At 45.0% G+C, this 20,551-nt stretch overlaps 1 protein-coding gene across 1 annotated transcript in view; it reads left to right on the top strand.

The window, feature by feature from the left end:
* ptprt (protein tyrosine phosphatase receptor type T) overlaps positions 1-20,551 on the top strand; it is a 442,632-nt gene that overhangs the window by 73,812 nt on the left and 348,269 nt on the right. Inside the window, exon 7 of the mRNA XM_056300890.1 lies at positions 3,547-3,840. Coding sequence (XP_056156865.1) covers positions 3,547-3,840 — 294 coding nt within the window. The remainder of the gene's footprint in view (positions 1-3,546; positions 3,841-20,551) is intronic.

Below are 20,551 nucleotides of genomic sequence, written 5' to 3' on the forward strand. Positions count from 1 at the left end.
TAACGATTAGGTTAAGGTAAGGGTTCGGTTAAGCTTAGCGTTAGTTTGAGTTTAGGTTAAGGTTAATCAAGAGTCTCCGTCTTGTATCAGACTCTGGCGAAGGGAAACAGATCTCAACAGGAAAGAGTTTGATGCGACACACAGGACTTGACATTAAGTTGGCATTATTTCGACTGAATCAGTAAGTTAACACAACCTGCCTACTTATTAATGCTAGTGGATGTTTTACTCTGTGGGTGTATATCGTAGCCTAACAAAAAGGAAGTGGTTTATGGAACATTCCAGAAAACTGATGGATATATTGTCTATAGTATTGGTGTTTAAACAGTTTAAACATACTTTTGGACAAGGGCTCTTAAGGGTGTTGGACAAAGGTTATTATTTTTGGTTCGTCCAGTGTTTCTCTAGTTCTTCTGTGCTGAGATCAGTGTTGAATGATTTGCTGACTTGTGAAATACGATTGACTTCTTGCTTTACATCCAAGACTCATATCAGAATACATAATGTTTTGACACTGGCGCTGCCTGATATAAGTCAACCGTAGATGTGAGTCGCACATACGTACGCATGCGCACGGTTGACTTATATTGGGCAGCGACAGAGAGAAGCGTTGGTCGAGCAAGCTAGAGAGTGAATGAGGAGAGGGATTAGTGGTAGCGAGAACAAACGTTTTTCCAAGGTTTTGGATCACCACAACCACGAGAGGTTCTTGATCATACACTCATAACTGCACAAACAAATTTCAGGCTGATAGCCCCAGTAGTATGTGAGATTAGCCGCGGACACACACACGCACACACACACAAATGACCAAACCCAGTATCCAATGCCAGGCTACCTACTGCCTGGTGGGGAAAATAAATGAATGAATAATATGAATAAAGAAAATCTCTTGAAATAAACTAAGGCTTGGCCTGTGTTTCCTAGCTTGGAATTTAAATGTTTTTTAAGCAATATCAGCATATCTACATTTTCAGGCAGAAGTTGAGCTCTCTGGACATTCACAATGTCGCCTAGTGTCGAAAAGAACCTGCCATTTGGGACAGAGGTGGCTGGTATGGAAAGGTAGGCCTCTGCTAGAGGGCAAAGCAGTAGCTACAGCTGAGCATTTTCTTCACACCACTTGAGCGAACAGCTTGTGAGGTAAATGGATGTTTCACTTCTGTACTTATCCATTTCTGCCTCAATCCCACTGATGGACTGTGCTGCCGCTGGTTCGCTGAAAGTCCCTCCAAGGAGATCTTCCAATGCTATTTTCTTGGAAGGAGGTTTTTCCAGCTCAGCTCCATATGCTGTGTCTGTCTGATCAACAGGCTTTTTTTGCTGCAGGTGTGTGGCCACTGGGACCTGCTCCCCCTCTCATCTGTTTCCTATACAGTGAAATGGGTCTGTAAATAGAGATAGAAAAAACTAAGTAAATCTAGGTATAACAGAGACAGGGGGGTCTCATCTTGTTATCATGGAAGCAACACTTACAACACCTACATGTCTGGAAGACATTTCGAAAAAATATAGGCCATAATAAACCAGAGCATTAAAAAATCCCTGCACACATTCAGAGAAAGAGAGAGAACGAGAGTAAAATAAATACCTGGTTGTGTTGCAGCTGCACAGCTATCTCCTTCAGCATGTGGAACATATCCTTGCACTCGTCTTTTACTAGATGAGACAGAGTTTGAAATCCGGTCTCCAATTCAGTGCACTCCAGCAGGTACTTGTATTCCCCAGTGCATCTGTCTGAAAGATTGTTGAGTTAGAACCCTCTTCACGTTGCTCATGGTGGGAGAGTCTTCTTCGTTGAATGCCATGCTATGCTCGATCATATGCTTAAGGGAACAATGAGAGACACAGTTGAGTTTTTTCCCCATCACACAGCACGGTGGTGGCTTCTTTCAGAGGTTTTAGAAGCCTCACTATGTCCTCGGCACCACTGATGCCTGAGCCATCCGCAGTATTGATTTCAAGGGCTTTTCGTCGGACGTCTGTGCTTAGGAGAGCTGCTGCCACAGCTGCTATCTGTTCCAGATAGCGTTCGGTCATATACAGACTGCTGTTTCGTGGCATGGCGACATCAATTGTTAGCTCATGTAATGTAAGCAGTTTGTGTTTAGATGCGAACACAGTGGTGGCTGTGGAGCTTCTGTGGAAGGAGGCTGCAACCCGCCTTCACCGTACTGTTACATTCTTACTTATGTACTTGAAACAAATAAAGCAGTCAACATTCTAACATCATCAGGCCTTTCCTTCGAATCATGAGTTCTTTTTGTTTGATTAAGTCTTTGGTTAGGTCATTTATCTGTAGAATGGGTTCCTTTCATTTGTGTTGTTTATGTTAAACTGCAGAAAAATATTGAAGCAATACATGATGAATGAATTCTGTGATGGCATCATTGTATCACAAGCTCTGAAATCAGAGATCTTATAGTTGGTCAGATACTCAGAAGAAATCATCAGTGTTCACTGGGGGTTACAGCAAAACAGTTTTTTTAGCACACACTTTTAATTGGCTATAAGTGAATAGATAAAAATATGATTTTCTAAACAGCTCCTGGTGGGGATATGGAGCAAAACTGTCTTGGTAGTTCAGCAAGCATGGAGAAAGTAGACCTAAAAAGTAGGACTTCAAGAATTGCTATATGTACTGTATGTCCAATGTGAGAGAAAAGTGAATAAATAAAAATACATTCTTGGATTTACCCTTCGGTAAATTTTAGGTCTAGAGGATGCAGACATTAACATTGTTTACATTGTTTCACTCAAGGACTTGATGTGCTTCAGGTTACCTTCTGTTACCTGTGCTTTTAGAGCGGTTGAGGCCATTATCCCAAGACGGTACAGCCTGAAGTGTTTCAGCAAAGTAGCTGCCACTAACATCTTTGCTTTAAAAATGACTTAACTTTTAGCAAGAGCTGCTTTTAGTGCTCAACTTAGGCTTTCTCTCAGTTGGTTATTGGCACATGGTGCACATTTTAGCTGGTGTTCTGAAGTAGAAATATCTTTATTGGCATCTGGGTAGCGTAGTGGTCTATTCCGTTGCCTGCCAACATGGGGATCGCCGGTTCGAATCCCTCTGTTACCTCTGGCTTGGTCGGGTGTCCCTACAGACACAATTAGCTGTGTGTGCAGGTGGGAAGCCAGATGTGGGTATGTGTCCTTGTCGCTGCACTAGCGCCCTTCTGGTCAGTTGGGGTGCCTGTTCAGGGGGGAGCGGGAACTTGGGGGAATAACGTGATCCTCCCACACGCTGCATCCCCCTGGTGAAACTCCTCACCGTCAGGTGGAAAGAAGTGGCTGGCGACTCCACATGTATCCGAGGAGGCATGTGGTAGTCTGCAGCCCTCCCCGGATCGGCAGAGGGGGTGGAGCAGCGACTGGAAAGGCTTGGAGAGTGGGGTGATTGGTCAGGTACAATTGGGATGAAAGGGGGGGGAAATAAAAAAGAAAAAAAAAAAAAAAAGAAACATCTTTATGGCACAGACCACTAACATCAAACACAAAACAGTCAGTTTAACAAAACATAACAAAACAAATCTCTCTTTGCTACAGCTCCACCCACCCCAATCGCACCTCCTGAGCTGCTGGCGGTTGGCGCCACCTACCTATGGATCAAACCCAATGCCAACAGCATCATCGGTGATGGGCCAATCATCTTGAAGGAAGTGGAGTACCGCACGACGACAGGGAACTGGGCGGAGACTCACGTGGTTGATGCACCCACCTATAAGCTGTGGCACTTGGACCCGGATGTGGAGTACGAGATCAAAGTTCTGCTATCCAGGCCTGGGGAAGGGGGCACAGGACCCCCGGGACCCCCGCTGGTAACCAGAACCAAATGTGCTGGTAAGTGATTTTATCTATCTATCTATCCATTTATCTATCTATCTATCTATCTATCTATCTATCTATCTATCTATCTATCTATCTATCTATCTATCTATCTATCTATCTATCTATCTGTCTGTCTGCCAACTTTTCATACCTGTCATGTGTCACTCCTTCAGAAAGACAATTAAGATCTTCAAAAGTTACAATAGGAGTGAATGAGAGTAAGAGAAAGTTGGGCTGGCATGGCGACAGGCAGAAGAGTCAAAGGAAGGGTCATAAGGGAACGCCAGAAGGAGAAGATGGGAGGAACAGTATATGTCTGATAGAGGGAGGAGGGAGCAGAAAGTGGAGGAAGAAGTGGGAAAAGTAGAAGAACAAGAGGAGTGAAAAGACCGACGAGAACACCCCTAATTGCTTCTTCTTGGGAGACGGCGAGAGAGCAGAAATCAAAGATAATGATAATTGAGGTGTTAAGCACATGCCTAAGGATGGGGCGTCTGGTGGGGGGGCTTCAGCGAGGCAGAGGAGAGAAGAGAGGAAGAAGAGGAGTGAAGGGGTAAGGAGAGGAGAGGGTGGCGGAGGTTTGATGGGGGCAGTCTTCTTGGATAACGAGGTTCCAGCGGGGTGGGGGTAGAAGTGTGTGTGAGCACAACAAGAGCGATGTACTTCACATAATAAGGCGACAGCTCATCAGATCTTTGACTGGCAACCTGTGTGTGTGTGTGTGTGTGATTTATGTGTGTGTGTGTTTAAAATATTCAAATATTTAAAACCTTTAAACATTTGAAAATATGATCTTAAGTGTGTGTGCGTGTGTGAGAGAGAGAGATAGCTGCCTGTGTTTCCGTTCATTCTCTTCCATCTTTATTTTACTCCATTCCACTTTTGACTTCATTGTTCCTCTCCATTCTCCCTCTCAACCCCCATCCTCCCACCCCCCCACACACACATTCATCTTCATTCAGCCCTTCATTCTTTGTACCATCTCTCTTTCTGTCTCCCATCTCTCCAGCCCTCCATCCTCCCTCTTACTCCCATGTGTGTATCGGCCTGCTCCATCTCTCTCTCTCTCTCTCTCTCTCTCTCCTCCCCTCTGTCTCACTGGACTGCGTTACGGCAAAAGGTTTTGCTGATGTGCAAAACTGGAATAAAGGCCTTTGTAAGTGCTATTATGGAGTGCTTTTCTCACGGTGTGGAACTGACAGAGTCATTTAGAAGAGCAGAGGGGCGAGAGAGAGAGAGTGGGGGCAGAAGGGAATGGGGTGGAGGCAAGGGAAAATGGTGGGATCTAAAAAAGAGGTGAGATGAGGAGGGAGGGAGACAGAGAGGTAGATGGAGACAAAGGGTTTGACAATATGAAGAAATGGAGGAAAGAGAGAGTGAAAGCAATGGTCTGCGAAGAGAATCTGCTGAATTTGCATTCATCCTAGTATGTTTAAGTCACTGTTGAAATATACATGTGTGTGGTGTTTCTGGAGAACCTGAAACCCCCTACCTTGTGGGGACATTTTATGGGTCCCCATGAGGAAAAGGGTCTATTTTAGGGTTAGGACTTGGGTTTAGGGTTAAGGGCTAGGGAATGAATGTAATCAATGAGGGGTCGGTCCCCACAACTATAGGGTGACGTGTGTGTGTGTGTGTGTGTGTGATATCCACTGTCCACCCACAGAACCTTCTCTTACTAGCTGTAATCATCCAGGTGAAACTCATGTTAGCTGTAGAGATTCTTCTTAGCGATCTCATGGTAGACTCCATGTCTCTCTCCCTCTCTCTCTCTCTCTCTCTCTCTCTCTCTCTCTCTCTCTCTCTCTCTCTCTCTCTCTCTCTCTCTCTCTCTCTCTAACCATTTCTTTCTCACATTCTTTTTCTTTCGTTCACTGGATTCCTATTCATTCCATTATGCTGTCTCATTGTTTCTCTTTTCAATTCACTTTCTTTGTATTTTTTCACCATCTTATTTCCCTCTTTCTCTAACTTCACACATTTTATTTTTTTTTTGGCCCATTTTGGCAATATCCAAGTTCTCTTTTCCGCTAAAGTCCTGCCATCTCACAGCCTCTCCGGTGGTCGGGGAGAGTATCCCTCACTTTCCTTAACCTCATGTAGCCAGAGGAGACGCCGGGCTCGACATTAACACTTGTATGCTTTTCCGGCGCAAACAAAATCATCGGGCAAGTGAAATTGCTTCCCCGGCTGTGCAATTGGACAAGTTAAACATACAAGTGTACCAGTTACTATGTCTGCCTGCTACCTGTCTCAGCCGCATGTCTGCAGGCTTGTCATCAGCTGGCAAGTCTCCTCTGTTTACAGCTGGGCTGCTTATCTGATGCCCCGCAATCACTACGACATCCAAGCCAGTGTCAGCTGTTGTGTTTAGACTGATGGATAAAGACCACAGCCTCCCGTTGTACCGTTACCGTCAGTCCCACTATGGAAATCATCGTCATGGGAATCATTGTCATGGGAATCATCATCACTGGTGGGTGAAAGACATGTCTCTGCAAAGAAGCTACCATTGCAGGAAGCAAAAAAGTCATTATTATTATTATTATTATTTCTTTTTGGGGGGGGCAGTTTTCCCCCCTTTTTCTCCCAAATTGTATCCGGCAAATTACACCACTCTTCTGAGCCGTCCTGGTTGCTGCTCCATCCCCTCTGCTGATCCGGGGAGGGCTGCAGACTACCACATGCCTCTTCCGATACATGTGGAGTCGCCAGCCACTTCTTTTCACCTGACAGTGAGGAGTTTCACCAGCGGAGCGTAGTGCGTGGGAGGATCATGCTATTCCCCCCAGTTCCCCCAAGTTTCCTCCCCAAACAAGCGCCCCGACCGACCTGAGGAGGCGCTAGTGCAGCGATCGGGACACATACCCACATCCGGCTTTCCACCCGCAGACACGGCCAATTGTGTCTGTAGGGACGCCCGACCAAGCCGGAGGTAACACAGGGATTCGAACCGGCGATCCCTGTGTTGGCAGGCAACAGAATAGACCGCTACGCTACCCGGACGCCCTTTTTTTAATAGAACAATATTTTCTATTTGAACAAGTCCAGTGATCGGAACAAGTAAACAAGTTACTTCAAGGAAAATAGATTTGTGTTTAACATTAATAGAGATTGTGTTGAAATATTGAAATGGTCTGATTTCTGTTAGTCTGTCTCAGTGTTTCTGTTACACACACACACACACACACACACACACACACACACACACACACACACACACACACACACACACACACAGTTTTTCAGCCCCCACTTCCTGTACCCTACTGCTTAGCAAATTAGAAAAGAAAATGATTAAAATGAAAGGAGAAATGTGGGGCAGCAGATACTGGGGGATAAGGGAGGAGAAGAGGTGGATGAAAAAGAAAACAATGCGGAGGGATGAGATAGGGAGTGAGAGAAGAGAAAAAAGTGATTGAGGGAGACAGAGATTTAGAGACGGCAGATGAGAGACGAAGTGGAACAGAGGTGGCTGTGTGTGTGTGTGTGTGTGTGTAAAGTGCAGTGAAAGGAAACATGTTTCTGGCTGGTAACGCATTGTTGAACTGTCAAAGAGATTCACAGGGGGTCGTGTGTGTGTGTGTGTGTGTGTGTGTGTGTGTGTGTGATGGAATTGGGGCAGACAGGTACGACAGGTGTTCAAAAGCCTGCTGGCTATTGGCAGTGGTGGTGAGTGTGTGTGTGTGTGTGTGTGTGTGTGGGAGGGGAGTTTGGGGGGAACTATTGGCCCTTGGTGCTCTGTGTGCACACCTTATGTGTTTGCCTCTCAGTTCGTGTTAGAATCTAACCGCACCAGGTCTTAGCAGTTCAGGATGTGCTGCACAAAAGTAAAGGTCACTTGAAGGATAATGACATTTTTTTGTAAAACTTGTATCTGATTCGTGCAGTTTTTGCCATCATGCATGTTGGTTATGATATCATTTTACTCACCGGCTTAATTTTGAAGATATTGGCTGTGGGACCGCCGCAGGACTCGGATTTACACCAGCATCTTATGGGACAACTGAACACGAGCATGACATGGTTCAGTAACTCCAAGTCAACCCAATTATGTAAACCAGAGGTTCTTAACTGGTCTGGCCTTGGGACCCACTTTTTCCCTTGGTCATTAAGTCGCAACCTACTTTTATGGAAATCAAACCAAGCAAATTTATTTCCCCAAAAATGGGCTAGTAAAAACACATACACAGGGTAATCATGACCTTTTTCAAAGATAAAATGAACATTACTTTAGCAATAACAAACTGATCCCGATTAATTAACAGATGAACATCACAACTGCGTGCTGCTGATCCTGGTGAATATGAATAAAATTATCATCATAACTGCACAACTGTGTTAACACACATTATGATAATGTCTGCGAGTAGGCCTACTAAACGGGCTGTTTTCAGTTGACAGGCCTTTGGGGAAGCTAATGAGATAGTTGGAGATGTGCTTTACTCATGATGAGTTTCAAAGTCATGCTCAGTGTCCAACCTGTTATCTGCTTTACCTTCCACATGTTCATTTACACAGGACCTTGAAAAATTTATCCATCCGTTATCCAAACCGCTTACCCTGTTCTCAGGGTGGCGGGGATGCTGGAACCTATCCCAGCAATGATTGGGCGGCAGGCGGGGAGACACCCTGGACAGCCTGCCACCCAATGACCTGCTGGGATAGGCTCCAGCATCCTGCGACCCTAATTGGGATAAGTGGCTTGGATAATGGATGGATCGACATTTACTGCAACAGTGCCCCCCACTGGTAGGTACATATTCACGTTTGCATGTGCGTTGCTGTAGAATTACAGGGTTGGCTTTTCTTCTTCTTCTTCTTCTTCTTCTTCTTCTTCTTCTTCTTCTTCTTCTTCTTCTTCTTCTTCTTCTTCTTCTTCTTCTTCTTCTTCTTCTTCTTCTTCTTCTTCTTCTTCTTCTTCTTCTTCTTCTTCTTCTCCAGTTGGTTGGCTTTTCCAGGCGTTTTTCTTTTTTTTGACCACCCACTCCACGACCATTTCAGAGCGAGTCCATGACCCACTTTTGGGTAGGGACCCACCAGTTGAGAAACACCGATCTTAAAATGAAAACAAAAGTACATGTAAAAATATATCACTCAAAATGTCAGATAATCTCACTGTCAATATATATTAAATACTAGAAGAACCCCACTACAATGTAGCGGTTTGGTTATCCACCCATCTAAATCTCCCTCCTCTTCATCCTGCCAGCTAACCGCCTTCCCCCTGCCCCTAAACCCCCCCTCCACTCCAACTCCCTCCCCCCAAATGCTCAGAATCATCTGAAATGCCGAGAAAAGTGGTTTTTAGCCATTTTTAGAAAAATGCATATTTTGCATAATTATTACAATTATTTTAATTTTCTGCTATTTTTATGGTCCTCTCTGGAACAATACCTACCACCTCCAAAAAAAATTAGGATCATAAGTGCATTTTTGCAAAAATGCATATATTTTGCATAATACCAAAACATTTCTAAGTCCCAGAAAAACATTTTTATATAGGTGAAAAAATCAAAGATGCTCAGAATCATCTGAAATGCCGAGAAAAGTGGTTTTTAGCCATTTTTAGAAAAATGCATATTTTGTATATTTATGCATAATTATATATAATTTTAATTTTCTTGGATTTTTCCCTTACTCTCTGAGACAATACCTACCACCTCCAAAAAGAATAAGGATCATAAGTGCTTTAGTTTTTGGTCCCGCTATCTACACTAACTAACACACTCAAACACTAACACCACACACACACACATTCCGAAAATATATGAGTAGATATTTGTCATAGGCAGTAGTGACCATCCATAAACCACCTAGTCAGTGCAATAGAAGAGTAATATATTATGAAAAAATCTTGTATCTATGACAATATAAGCAGTGCTCACAATCAGCAGATCTAGTATGTCTGACCCTGATATAGTCAGGGTCATACTCTTCCCATCTCCAGAACCACAACACTGAAAGCAGAACTTAATGTTTTAACTCAGTACGACCTACTATTTTGAGCAAAAACAGAATTTACCTCACAAAACTTGTCCTACTCACTCCTTACTATGTAACAAGCACAGTTTATCCCAATTGCTCATCTGTAATGCCATTAATGTTGCAATATTGCCCATCTGCATTGCCATAATTTTTTGCAATATTGCCCATCTGCTCTGCCATACTTGTTAGCACCATTGCCCATGCCAGTTTTTTTTTTTTTAAATTTAAGCTAGAATCAGGCTTTTATGTTTCACCTGCAAGTATTATCTGGGGTGACCTCAAATGAGGGATGACGGTATCATTCAGTTTCTCTCGCTGGGGAGAGAGCTTCAGCAAGATCCCCAGATGTGGTGTGATTGTACCTGTAAAATTTCAGTTTCAGTTTGCCAGAGCAGTCACACACACGCACGCACGCACGCACACACACACACACACACACACACACACACACACACACACACACACACACACACACACACACACACACACACACACTGCTGTGACTTCTGCCTGACGTGAGAGGGACTCAATTTAAAGTGACGTAAATTGGATTTCAAATAGCCGCTTTGATTAAATATTGATACCTGGCTTCTTCTTTTCCCCAGTGGAGCAATTTGAAGGAGACATTTTTTTTTTCATTCAGAAGGACGCACATGACATCAAGTGCTTCATCGGAGAGTTAACGGATCACAAAGAAGGAAAAGGCAGGAATTCCTGCTTTGAAGGCTGCTGGCAGCTTTCAGCAGAAGCAGCAGCCGGAGCAATAACGGAAGAAGTACCACCAGAAATGAGGGCAGTATTGTTAAGCCCTGCTAGCAACAGTGCATGGCTCAAAGGATGGAGACGTCGGTGTGTTTTGATCCATCGGCTGATCATTCTGTCTGTTTGTTTGTTCGCCACTTTGGCCCGTTGAGGTTTAAGGAACTGTATGGGGCCCGCTGCCATGCAGACTGCCTGCACACGAGCTGGGCCTTGTGTTTACAGCCAGGAAAGGGTAAAGTCAAACTCATGAAGACAGTGTAGTTGGGAAACCATGTGTGTTTATTTTTTTTCCCTGAATCTTACAGCTACAGCGATGTTGTGTCTGTGAAGCCGGTTTGTATTTATGGGTGATGTTCGGAGTTGTTCGGCCATGAAGGTCTTAGCACACCGAGTCAGAATTTTTCATCTGAACCTTTTGTGCGTTGAAAAAATAAATACAGCCTCACGCTTTGTACACACCAACTCTGGGAAAAAAAGTAATCCAGCATAAACATTTCTTTAAAAGCTTAGATTTTTTTCTGCATTTTCTCACATCCAACAAAGGAATGGATGTGCACACTTTACTGATGGCATATAAAGGTGAGTGTGTGTGTGTTTGTGTGTCTGTGTGTCCTTATCATAGACACACTGCCAGCCGTTGTTCAGGATCAATTGGATTGCAATAATTTGCCCTGTTCTTTGTGATGTGTGGTTTGAGTATCAGTCGAAATGCATCAAACTGGGCCAGCAATGGCCAGAATTGCTATGAAGCGACTGGGAAAGTTCAGCAGCTCCTGTATCAGCTTGTGAAATTCTCCCTGTTCTTCATACCGTCTCAGAAATGGATGTGCCCGGTTTTTTTTTTCACTCCACAGAAATGAGAGAATCACAAAGTCCCCCTCACTGCTTGAGGACTCAATTTTGTATCATCCATCCATCCATCCATTATCCGACCTGCTTATCCTGCTCTCAGGGTCGCGGGGATGCTGGAGCCTATCCCAGCAGTCATTGGGCAGCAGGCGCGGAGACACCCTGGACAGGCCGCCAGGCCATTACACAGGGCCGACACACACACACACGCACACACGCACACACACACACACACCTAGGGACAATTTTAGTACAGCCGATTCACCTGACCTACATGTCTTTGGACTGTGGGAGGAAACCGAAGCCCCCGGAGAAAACCCACGCAGATACGGGGAGAACATGCAAACTCCACACAGAGGACGATCCGGGACGACCCCCAAGGTTGGACTACCCCGGGGCTCGAACCCAGGACCTTCTTGCTGTGAGGTGACCACGCTAACCACTGCGCCACCATGCCGCCAATTTTATATCATATTGCGAATTTAAATAAAGTCAAAAGAAAATGGATTCATTAAAAAAAATATATTTGTGCAAAGGCCTTTTGTCTTGTTTTGCTAATTTAGCGGATTTCAAAAAACTACAAGTGTTGACAGAGGAGCAGACTTGCTGTGTTGTGGGAGTTTCTGGCTTTACCTCACTATTGGTTACTGAAACAGGCAGCTGATTGCTTTGGACATGAAGTACATGTCACATTCTTCTCATACTAGTTCAAAATGCAGCTGAAATTACTGGGGTTTTTTTTCTCACAAAAAAAAGTGCGACAAATAGCCTTTAGGGCAATTTCTGTTACGAGCTCCAGACACCGTTGTTGTTCCACTAGTTCACTCAGAGTTGCCACAGACCTGTCAGGTGACCGTCGCTCAAAATAGGATCCAGGCCATTTCCCCCAAATGTTTGTGTGGCAGCTCCAGGGAATTCTGCAGCCATTTTAGCTGCCTGCCTCTCGTAGCATGGCACATTTGTGAGAGTGGTGTGGAGAGTGGATCTGGGAGGCAAGCTAAAATGAACACTTCATTTTACCAGTGATATAGCGAGGACACGGCCTTGATCATGATTGATTTCATCATGTGTCCTTATTGCGCGCTTGCTTGCTCTCGCTCTCGCTCGCTCGCTCGCTCGCTCTCTCTCTCTCTCTCTCTCTCTCTCTCTCTCTCTCTCTCTCTCTCTCTCTCTCTCTCGTTGGTCGTCCTTCAATTCATTGCTTCCCTCTTCCTCTTCAAGGTGTAGGAGCAAATATGTCACTCTTTTCATTCTCTTGCTCTCTTTGTTGCCTGTCTCAATTTGTCTCACTTCCTGTTTGTCCCTGTCTCACTGTAACTGCCTTCTTGTGTCTTACTCTTTCCTGCTTTGTCTCTTTTCCCCCTCCTTCTCAGCCTTTCTGCCCCTGTCTCTGTCGTATTTTCTCTCTGTCTCTCTCAGACATTCTCCATCTTCCTGCAAATTTTTGCCCTTCTTGAGAAGACATTTTGCAGAAATATGGCACTTAGTGGACCTATTCATACCTCAATCTGTCAAGTGTGTGGCCTCCTCAGTTTAATATCTCTCTCTGTCTCTCTTTCCCTCTGCCTGTCTGTCTATCTGTCTGTCTCTCTCTGTCCATGTGTTAGTCTGTATCCCTCTCTTCCTATCATCACGGCCCGTCATCTCTCTTCCACATTGTTTCTCTGTCTCTCCCTCACTCCGTAATCTCAGATGAGTCACTCACATCAGTTTATCTTCTGATGGGCACTCTCTATCAAGCCAGCAGATAGACAGGCAGCCACGCGAGCGCACACACACACACACACACACAACATTTGATCACACCTCTTCTTTTCTTCCCTTCTCCATGTATTTTTAGCCAGAACATTCTGTGTACATAAGAGCTTTCAGTTTTTCAGGCAGGAGACATCTTGCCATCCTCCACTATGCCAAGGAATGATCTCTTCTCTTCTCTTCTCTTCTCTTCTCTTCTCTTCTCTTCTCTTCTCTTCTCTTCTCTTCTCTTCTCTTCGCATCTTGTGTCGTCTCGTCTCGTCTCTTCTCTTCTTTTCTCTTCTGTATGGTAAAGTTTTAATGTGGACTAATATTTGTTCTCGAAAGTAAAAAGACAGGTTCCTAACTTTACCCAGCGCCCTCAGCATTATTGCACTCTCTTCTTGTTTCTCCACTTTTTTCTTTTTCCCAATTTTTCTTCCTTGTACGCTTTTCTTTTTTTTTCTCTCTCTCCACGATCAACCTCCTCTCTCCTCTCCTCTATTTCTTGTGCATTAGTGTTTTTATGTGAGGGATGATGATGTGAGTCTTGGCTAATGTAACCCTATAAAGATGAATGTCGAAGTTATCTGTTATGTATAAATCTTTCTCCGCTCCCTTTTACGCTCCTTTCTTTATTTCCCTCCTCTCCCAGCTCTCCTTGTGAGACAGATGCTAATGTGCATGTTGGCTGATACGCTAGACTATAAAGATGGACTCTAAATTCACCTAAGGGTCATATATACTCCATCATTATACCCCCTCTTCTCTTCTCTCCATTCATCTCACCCTTCTGTAATCTCTCCAAATTCCTTATGAGGTGGATATTTATGTGAGGGATGATAATGTGAGTGTTGGCTTATGTGTTTCCCAATAAAGATGGACTTTTAATTCACCTGCTGAGTATATACTGATTTGGCTGACACTGCTGCTGCACCAGTTTGCCTGGCAAAGCAGATTAGACGCAGTGTAGGGAGTGCAGACAGTCTACATCAAACACCAGTGAGTCGAAACCGTTGATGCTGTGTGGGGCGATGGAATACAGACAGGTTGTGTGGTTCGTCTACTAGTGTCTCTTCATACAGTTGTCCTGTATCTACCACAGTGGTAGCCATTTACCATATACACTCACTGGCCAGTTTGTTGTCAAGTGACACTTAGGGCCTTTACACACCGGGCACATGACGAATAAATGACTCGAAAATGGGAAATACTCGCCTGCAGATATTTCGCATCAAAAGTATTCACACTGGCAGTGATAAGATTTTGCGACAGAAACCCAGCTTTCTGTTGAGAAAATCACGAGACACAAGGGGGACTCCACCCAGCAGGTTCAGGTATGGCGGTGCGGTGCATGGGGATCTCCTCCTCTTCCCATCAGGGTCGCGGGGGCAACCCCCACCCGTTGCCGGTCCAGCCCCCGCCGGTCGCACTTCCTCCGTTGTGGTGCACGGCGACCAGCTCTGGGTCGGCAAGGAAGAGTTGCCGTGCTACCAGCTCTACTACTTTCAAAAGTAAACTACATGAGCTACTCACTGTCCTGATAGCCTAGTTGTTCCCGATGATGCTCATCCACACGTTGTCCTTGAGTTCATTGTCTTTATAATTGTTGTCATACAATACAGGGTGATGGGAAACACAAACAATCAACAGGTCCAACGCTGTCATTAGGAGTTGTGACGTGACGTCTGTACCACGCAATGTGATTGGTTGTTGCCTTTATCCATGGTGTAAAATCTCAGAAAAATCAAACCTCCCCCGATGTGTAAACGGCCTTTAGAATGGGGAAGCCGAGAGTGAACCACTGTGTCTTACTGCCGTTTGCCAGGGTGTAACCCATATGAACAAAAAGAATCATACAAAAATCTTTCACTTCACTGGTTCCTGAAAGACAAAATCCAACACAAGCAGTAGATTACCTAACTCTGGAGAGCTCTTTGGCCATATTTCAAGCGAAAATAGAATTTGTCCAACCATTTAGCTACTGTAAAAAAGAAAACAAATAAACTAAAGTGTATGCTTATAAGTGAGTCGATACAATTTAAAATGCTGGGGAGTCGTAGTCTTTGAAAAGTGTATGCTTACAGTGTCTTTATAATGTTTATGTAGACTATATTCAACACAGAAGTATGCTTTAAGCACTTGAGCGGTGAGTGTTATGTGTTACAAGATGAAGCAGGCAAGACGTTTTTTTCAAGTGTTCTTAATTAGCCTTGTTAATATTAAATAAATGGTTGAACAAAGATTCTTTTACCTTGGAATATGGCCCGACCTCCCTATAGTGTTCCTTTCCTTTCCTGGGTTTTGTTGGTTGGCAACTTGTGAAATGAAAGGGTTTTTTTTTCTGACTCTTTGCATTTATGAGTTTTAACCTGGCATGCAGCAGTAAAGCATAGTGGTTCACCTTAGGCCGGTGTTATACTTTCAGTATCCGCGAGTGGATACTGAAACCTACTGGACAATGGTCCAGTAGGGTCCGCATAATGTAAATTTGTCACCACCAAGTCGGCGGATATCCACACCCAGCTGCCCGCCCAGGCCACAAGGGCACCAACTGTGCATGAGCTGGAAGCCAAAATGGATGCTGAATTTGAAAAGAGGCTGTGTGAAGAGGTCCGTCACTACCCGCACCTCTACAGTTCATCTGTAAAACAGTACATTGATTAAAACGGTACAATGATTGAGCTGCTGCACAAACAATTTTCTTTCTCATCTCATCTCATCTCATCTCATCATCAGCCGCTTCTCCAGGGTTGGGTCGCGGTGGCAACAAGCTAAGTAGGGTGCTTCAGATGTCCCTCTCCACAGCAACGCCCTCAAGCTCCTCCTGGGTGATCCCAAGGCATTCCTAAGCCAGATTGGACATGTAGTCCCTCCAGCGAGTTCTGGGTCTACCCCAGGGTCTCCTCTCAGTTGGCTGTGTCCGGACAACCTCCAAAGGAAGACGCCTAGAAGGCATCCTAATCAGATGCCCGAACAACCTCAACTGGCTCCTTTTGATGCGAAGGAGCAATGGTTTTGCTCTGAGCTCCTTACGGATGTCCAAGCTCACCACCCTATCTCTAAGACTGAACCCAAACACCCTATGAAGGAAAGTTATTTCAGCCGCTTGGCTCGTGACCAAAGGTGAGGGTTGGAACAAAGACTGACTGGTAAATTGAGAGCTTTGCCTTCCGGCTCAGCTCCCTCTTCACCACAATGGTCCAGTACAACATCCACACTACTGCTGATGCTACACTTTTCAATCTCCCACTCCAGCCTACCCTCACTTGTCAACAAGACCCCGAGATACTTCAACTCCTTCACTTGAGGCAGCAACTCATCCCCAACCCGGAGGGATTGCCATTTTCATTCTTTCCGCAATTTTCTTTTTTTTTATGTGATTACACTAAGTACAACAGACAAAGCAGCTCGTTCCTCCCTACTTCATCCCTACTTCCCTGGCAGCCATTTCTGTTGAAAGGCTACAGCGCGTATGAGTACCATTTCATAAGTGCATCCCTTTTTCTTTGATTTCACTTCATCTGATACTAACTCCATGGCTGCTGTGCAAAACATAACCCGAGCACTCACTTTATCAGAGAGTTGTTGGTTCTGGTTAAACCAGGAGAAGAGAAGCAATCTTTGGGGAAAAGAACAGGGGAAGGTGGAAAGCAGGAAGGGTGGGGAGAGGAGAGGTGAGAAAGTTGAGGAGAAGCAACAAACAGCAAGCCTAGATTGCTCCCACTCTGATTTAACAACATAAATGCCTTTCGTTTTGCTATTTCTCCTCTGTTTTATGGGTCCTCCTCCTTTCTTGCCTCATTCTTATAGCTTATTTTTTAAGCTTTTTTCCTTCTTTTTTTTGCCATCATCTTTCTCTTACTTTGCTTGTCTGCAGGTTTTTTCCTTCTTCGGACTGTGTGCATATATTCATTGCCGTTCATTGGGATGGGTCTCGTCTTACGTCGCTCTCTTTCTCCTCGTCTTCTCCATTTAGCGAGTCCATCTCGCCCCTCCTCTCCCTTTTTTTACTTTTTCTTTTGGCTTTCAACGTGTGTTTATCTTACCGCAAATCGATATTTTGTCTTTCACAAACTGAGACAGACAGCCACCCACAGAGATGGTCAGACAGCTTTTCAGTCCTTGCCTTGAATTCCCTCTGAATGCTTTCTGACGTCCTGTCACTCTCCTGGCATAGTCTCATCATCCTGCCATTGTTTGTTTTGGATACATGGTTCTGAAATCCTGTTTCTGGCTCTCTGAATTTTAACAAAAGAAGTGTGGCGGTCTGAGGTTGTTTTTCAATTACACATTTGTGGAACATCTGCAGTAATGTGTAAAAGTACAATACATACACAGAGGAGGAAATAAAAGAAGTCTGTTTCATCACGTTTTGTGCCGTAGACAAAGTTAGACTCTGGTCATAAGGGAAGAAAATGAGCAGCGGCCCGTCCTGCCTGCAGTATACCATAGGACATAAAAAGTGCTGCAAAGGGAAAATGTCCTGGTAAACTGAAATGTTGCTCTCTGCATTTCTTTATTGCTTATGATATTGATGTCTAATGTTCAGTGGATTGTACAGGAGGGGGTGATATTGTGTATGTGTGTGTGTGAGAGAGAGAGACAGAGGGAGAGAGACTTTTGTTCTTTAATTGCCCCATTAAATAAACTATCTACATACCTAAAAACCAAACATACAATCTACACCTCACAAATCACCACACCCGTATGTACACACTCTGTCTTACTCACACCCACACACATACATGCGTGCACCCACACCCACACGCCAACCACTGCCATCAGACCCTCGCCACCATCCCTACATGCCATGCTGTTCAGTTTTAGATATGGTTGCATACAAATAGATCAAAACAACCATAACAAACATAGTCATGCCCCCCTCCCCAACAACACATACAGCCCTCCCTACACACCAGACATGTCAAAAACCACGGTCCAGCTATAATACTCATATTCTGCTCTCAGGTGTGCCCATGACAAGTGCCCTGAATAGGGCCACTGAATCCACACCCCCTGTCACCCTGTTCCTCCTTGAAAGCCATGTGGCAATCTTAGCTTGGCCAACAAAAAGTTCACTAGTGTACACTTTGTCCCGTTCCTGTGTGAGTACCTCAGCTCCAAGATGTACAGCCCAACAGGGAGGCCCACCCCCAGCTTTCCACATACCATCAACTTTCCACATACCATCAACAGCAGGTCAAAGAATGGTGTCACACGATTACATTCAGTAAAAACAGAAAAAAAAACGGTTTCAGGTGTTTTACAAAAAGGGCAACTCACCCCTACATTAGGATCTGCCTTGTGTACAAAAACATTAGTGGCCAAAGCTCCATGAGTGACCCTCCACTGCAGATCCTGAACCCCACCATGCCCTGCCCTAGCAGATGCTGTTGCCACTTGTATTCCCTCACCTCTTCCCTAAGGTGTCTGAGCTTCATGGCCACCATGTACAGAGCCCCCCCCCCCCAGCCCCTCCAGCCCCCCAGTCCTGACGTGTCAAAGGTTAGAAGCCTGCCATCCTCTTTGTGCCATTGCCCTGTGTTAGCTATAACATTAACGGTGGGAAACTCGGGTACATAACCTTCCTGCAGCAATTTTGACGGCCTTTGGCAGAGCCACCATAACCCTTCCAGTGAGCATCTGTAGCAGCCTCAAATGATGTCACTCCTGTTTGTGGTGCCAGTTCATTAATGTCTTTCCAGTCCCCTTTTTCATGTCACCAGAAGTGTCCCAGCTTAGCGACACCTTCCCTCATGCCTCAGCCATGTGTAATGGGAATGGAGGGTTGTGGAAGAGAGGCTCCCCCCACACCCATAGCCACGGCTCTATCCACTTAGCTCGTGAAGTTACTAGCAGACTCCAGGCTTTCAGAACTGACATATAGAATCCCGAGAGCCAAGTAGTTTCCAGCTTAGCCTGGTCAATTATAAATAGTTGGAGGGCCAGCCCATAACCACCAGTCCTCTCGAGCATTGCACAAGCTGATGCCCCCTGTACACATCAGTCTTATACAGCAGCCTCTGTACCACCTTCAGTTGGAAAGCTGCCACTCTGCTCTCCAGATCCACTAGCCCCCCCCCACTGGTAGGTAGGTAGAGGACTGCAGCCTTCAGCCAATGGTGCTCCGACCAGAAGAAATCCACCAGCATCCTCTAGGTCTCTGTTAAGAAGACACCAGGAGGATTAAGGACTGCCATCCGGTGCCACAGGGAGGGTGTTGCAAAGTTGTTAATAATTAGGACCCTCCCCCTGTAAGACAACTGTGTGAGTAGCCACTTCCATTTGCCTAACCTTGCCCTGATTCTCTGCATGACACTTTCCCAGTTTTTAGTGACCAAGCCCCCTGAGCCCAAATATACCCCCGAGAACTTGAGCCCCACACGACTCCACCTAAGGCCTTCCGGTAGCTGTGGTAGTGTGGCTCCCTGCCCTGCCCCACACTATAAATCTTCAAACTTAACCCAATTTACTTTGGCTGATGAAGCCCACTGGGAATCCCCCAAGCTCTCCTCCATCATGCTACTGTCCTGCCTCCAGTTTTTCAGGTCACTCAAATCCCCTTTTTTAGGCAAAGGAGCAAGAACTACACAATGACAGCTCAAAGGTAGCTCTCCTGTCCCAACAAATTCATGCAAGATGATAAATAAGTCCTGGCCGATGGTGCCCCAAAAGGCCTTGTAAAAGTTCACCGGCAAGCCATCAACCCCCGGAGTGTGACATTTGGGAGTTAATTTGGGAAACGGCCTTAGAAAGTCCCTCATATGACAATAGAGAGTTTCAATTCAGTCTTTTGCAGATAAAAAAAAAAACTCAGGGAGATCAGATAATATCACCTCTGTACGCAGGGTCACATTACTCGGCACCATACAGATCAAAATAAAACCTCACAGCCTCCTCCCTCATTTCCCCGACCACACCTATGACATTGCCATTTGATAGATGTAAACAATGCATTTGCCTCTATTCGGACACTTTCTGCTCCAATCCAAAGAAAAAGGCACTTGGTTCATCCATTTCTCTTAACATAGAAAACCGAGCTCTCACAAGCACACCTTTTGCCCGGTCCCATAGGACCCCTCCCCTCCCTCCCCAGTTCTCTGCTTAACTCAGCCCTTTTGTCACTCAGCCCAATATTATCCCCTGCAACGATCTCTGCCTCCACCTCTCTTATACCGTACACAGACCAATTACCTACCGGTACGTTCAGTTTTAATCTACTTAATCCAGTCTAAAAAGTACAATCAGGATTACTGCGGCATCGTTTCCTGGACTCATTCAGATCATTGTGTGACACGTGAATTTTAAAAGCTGCCCTTCCCGTTTTAGCCACGTCCGTCAGTCTACCCTTGAAGCACACCTTTCACTTAGATCATGAGATTAAATG

This window comes from Lampris incognitus, chromosome 2 (genome assembly GCF_029633865.1).
Source record: "Lampris incognitus isolate fLamInc1 chromosome 2, fLamInc1.hap2, whole genome shotgun sequence".
Lineage (NCBI taxonomy): Eukaryota > Metazoa > Chordata > Actinopteri > Lampriformes > Lampridae > Lampris > Lampris incognitus.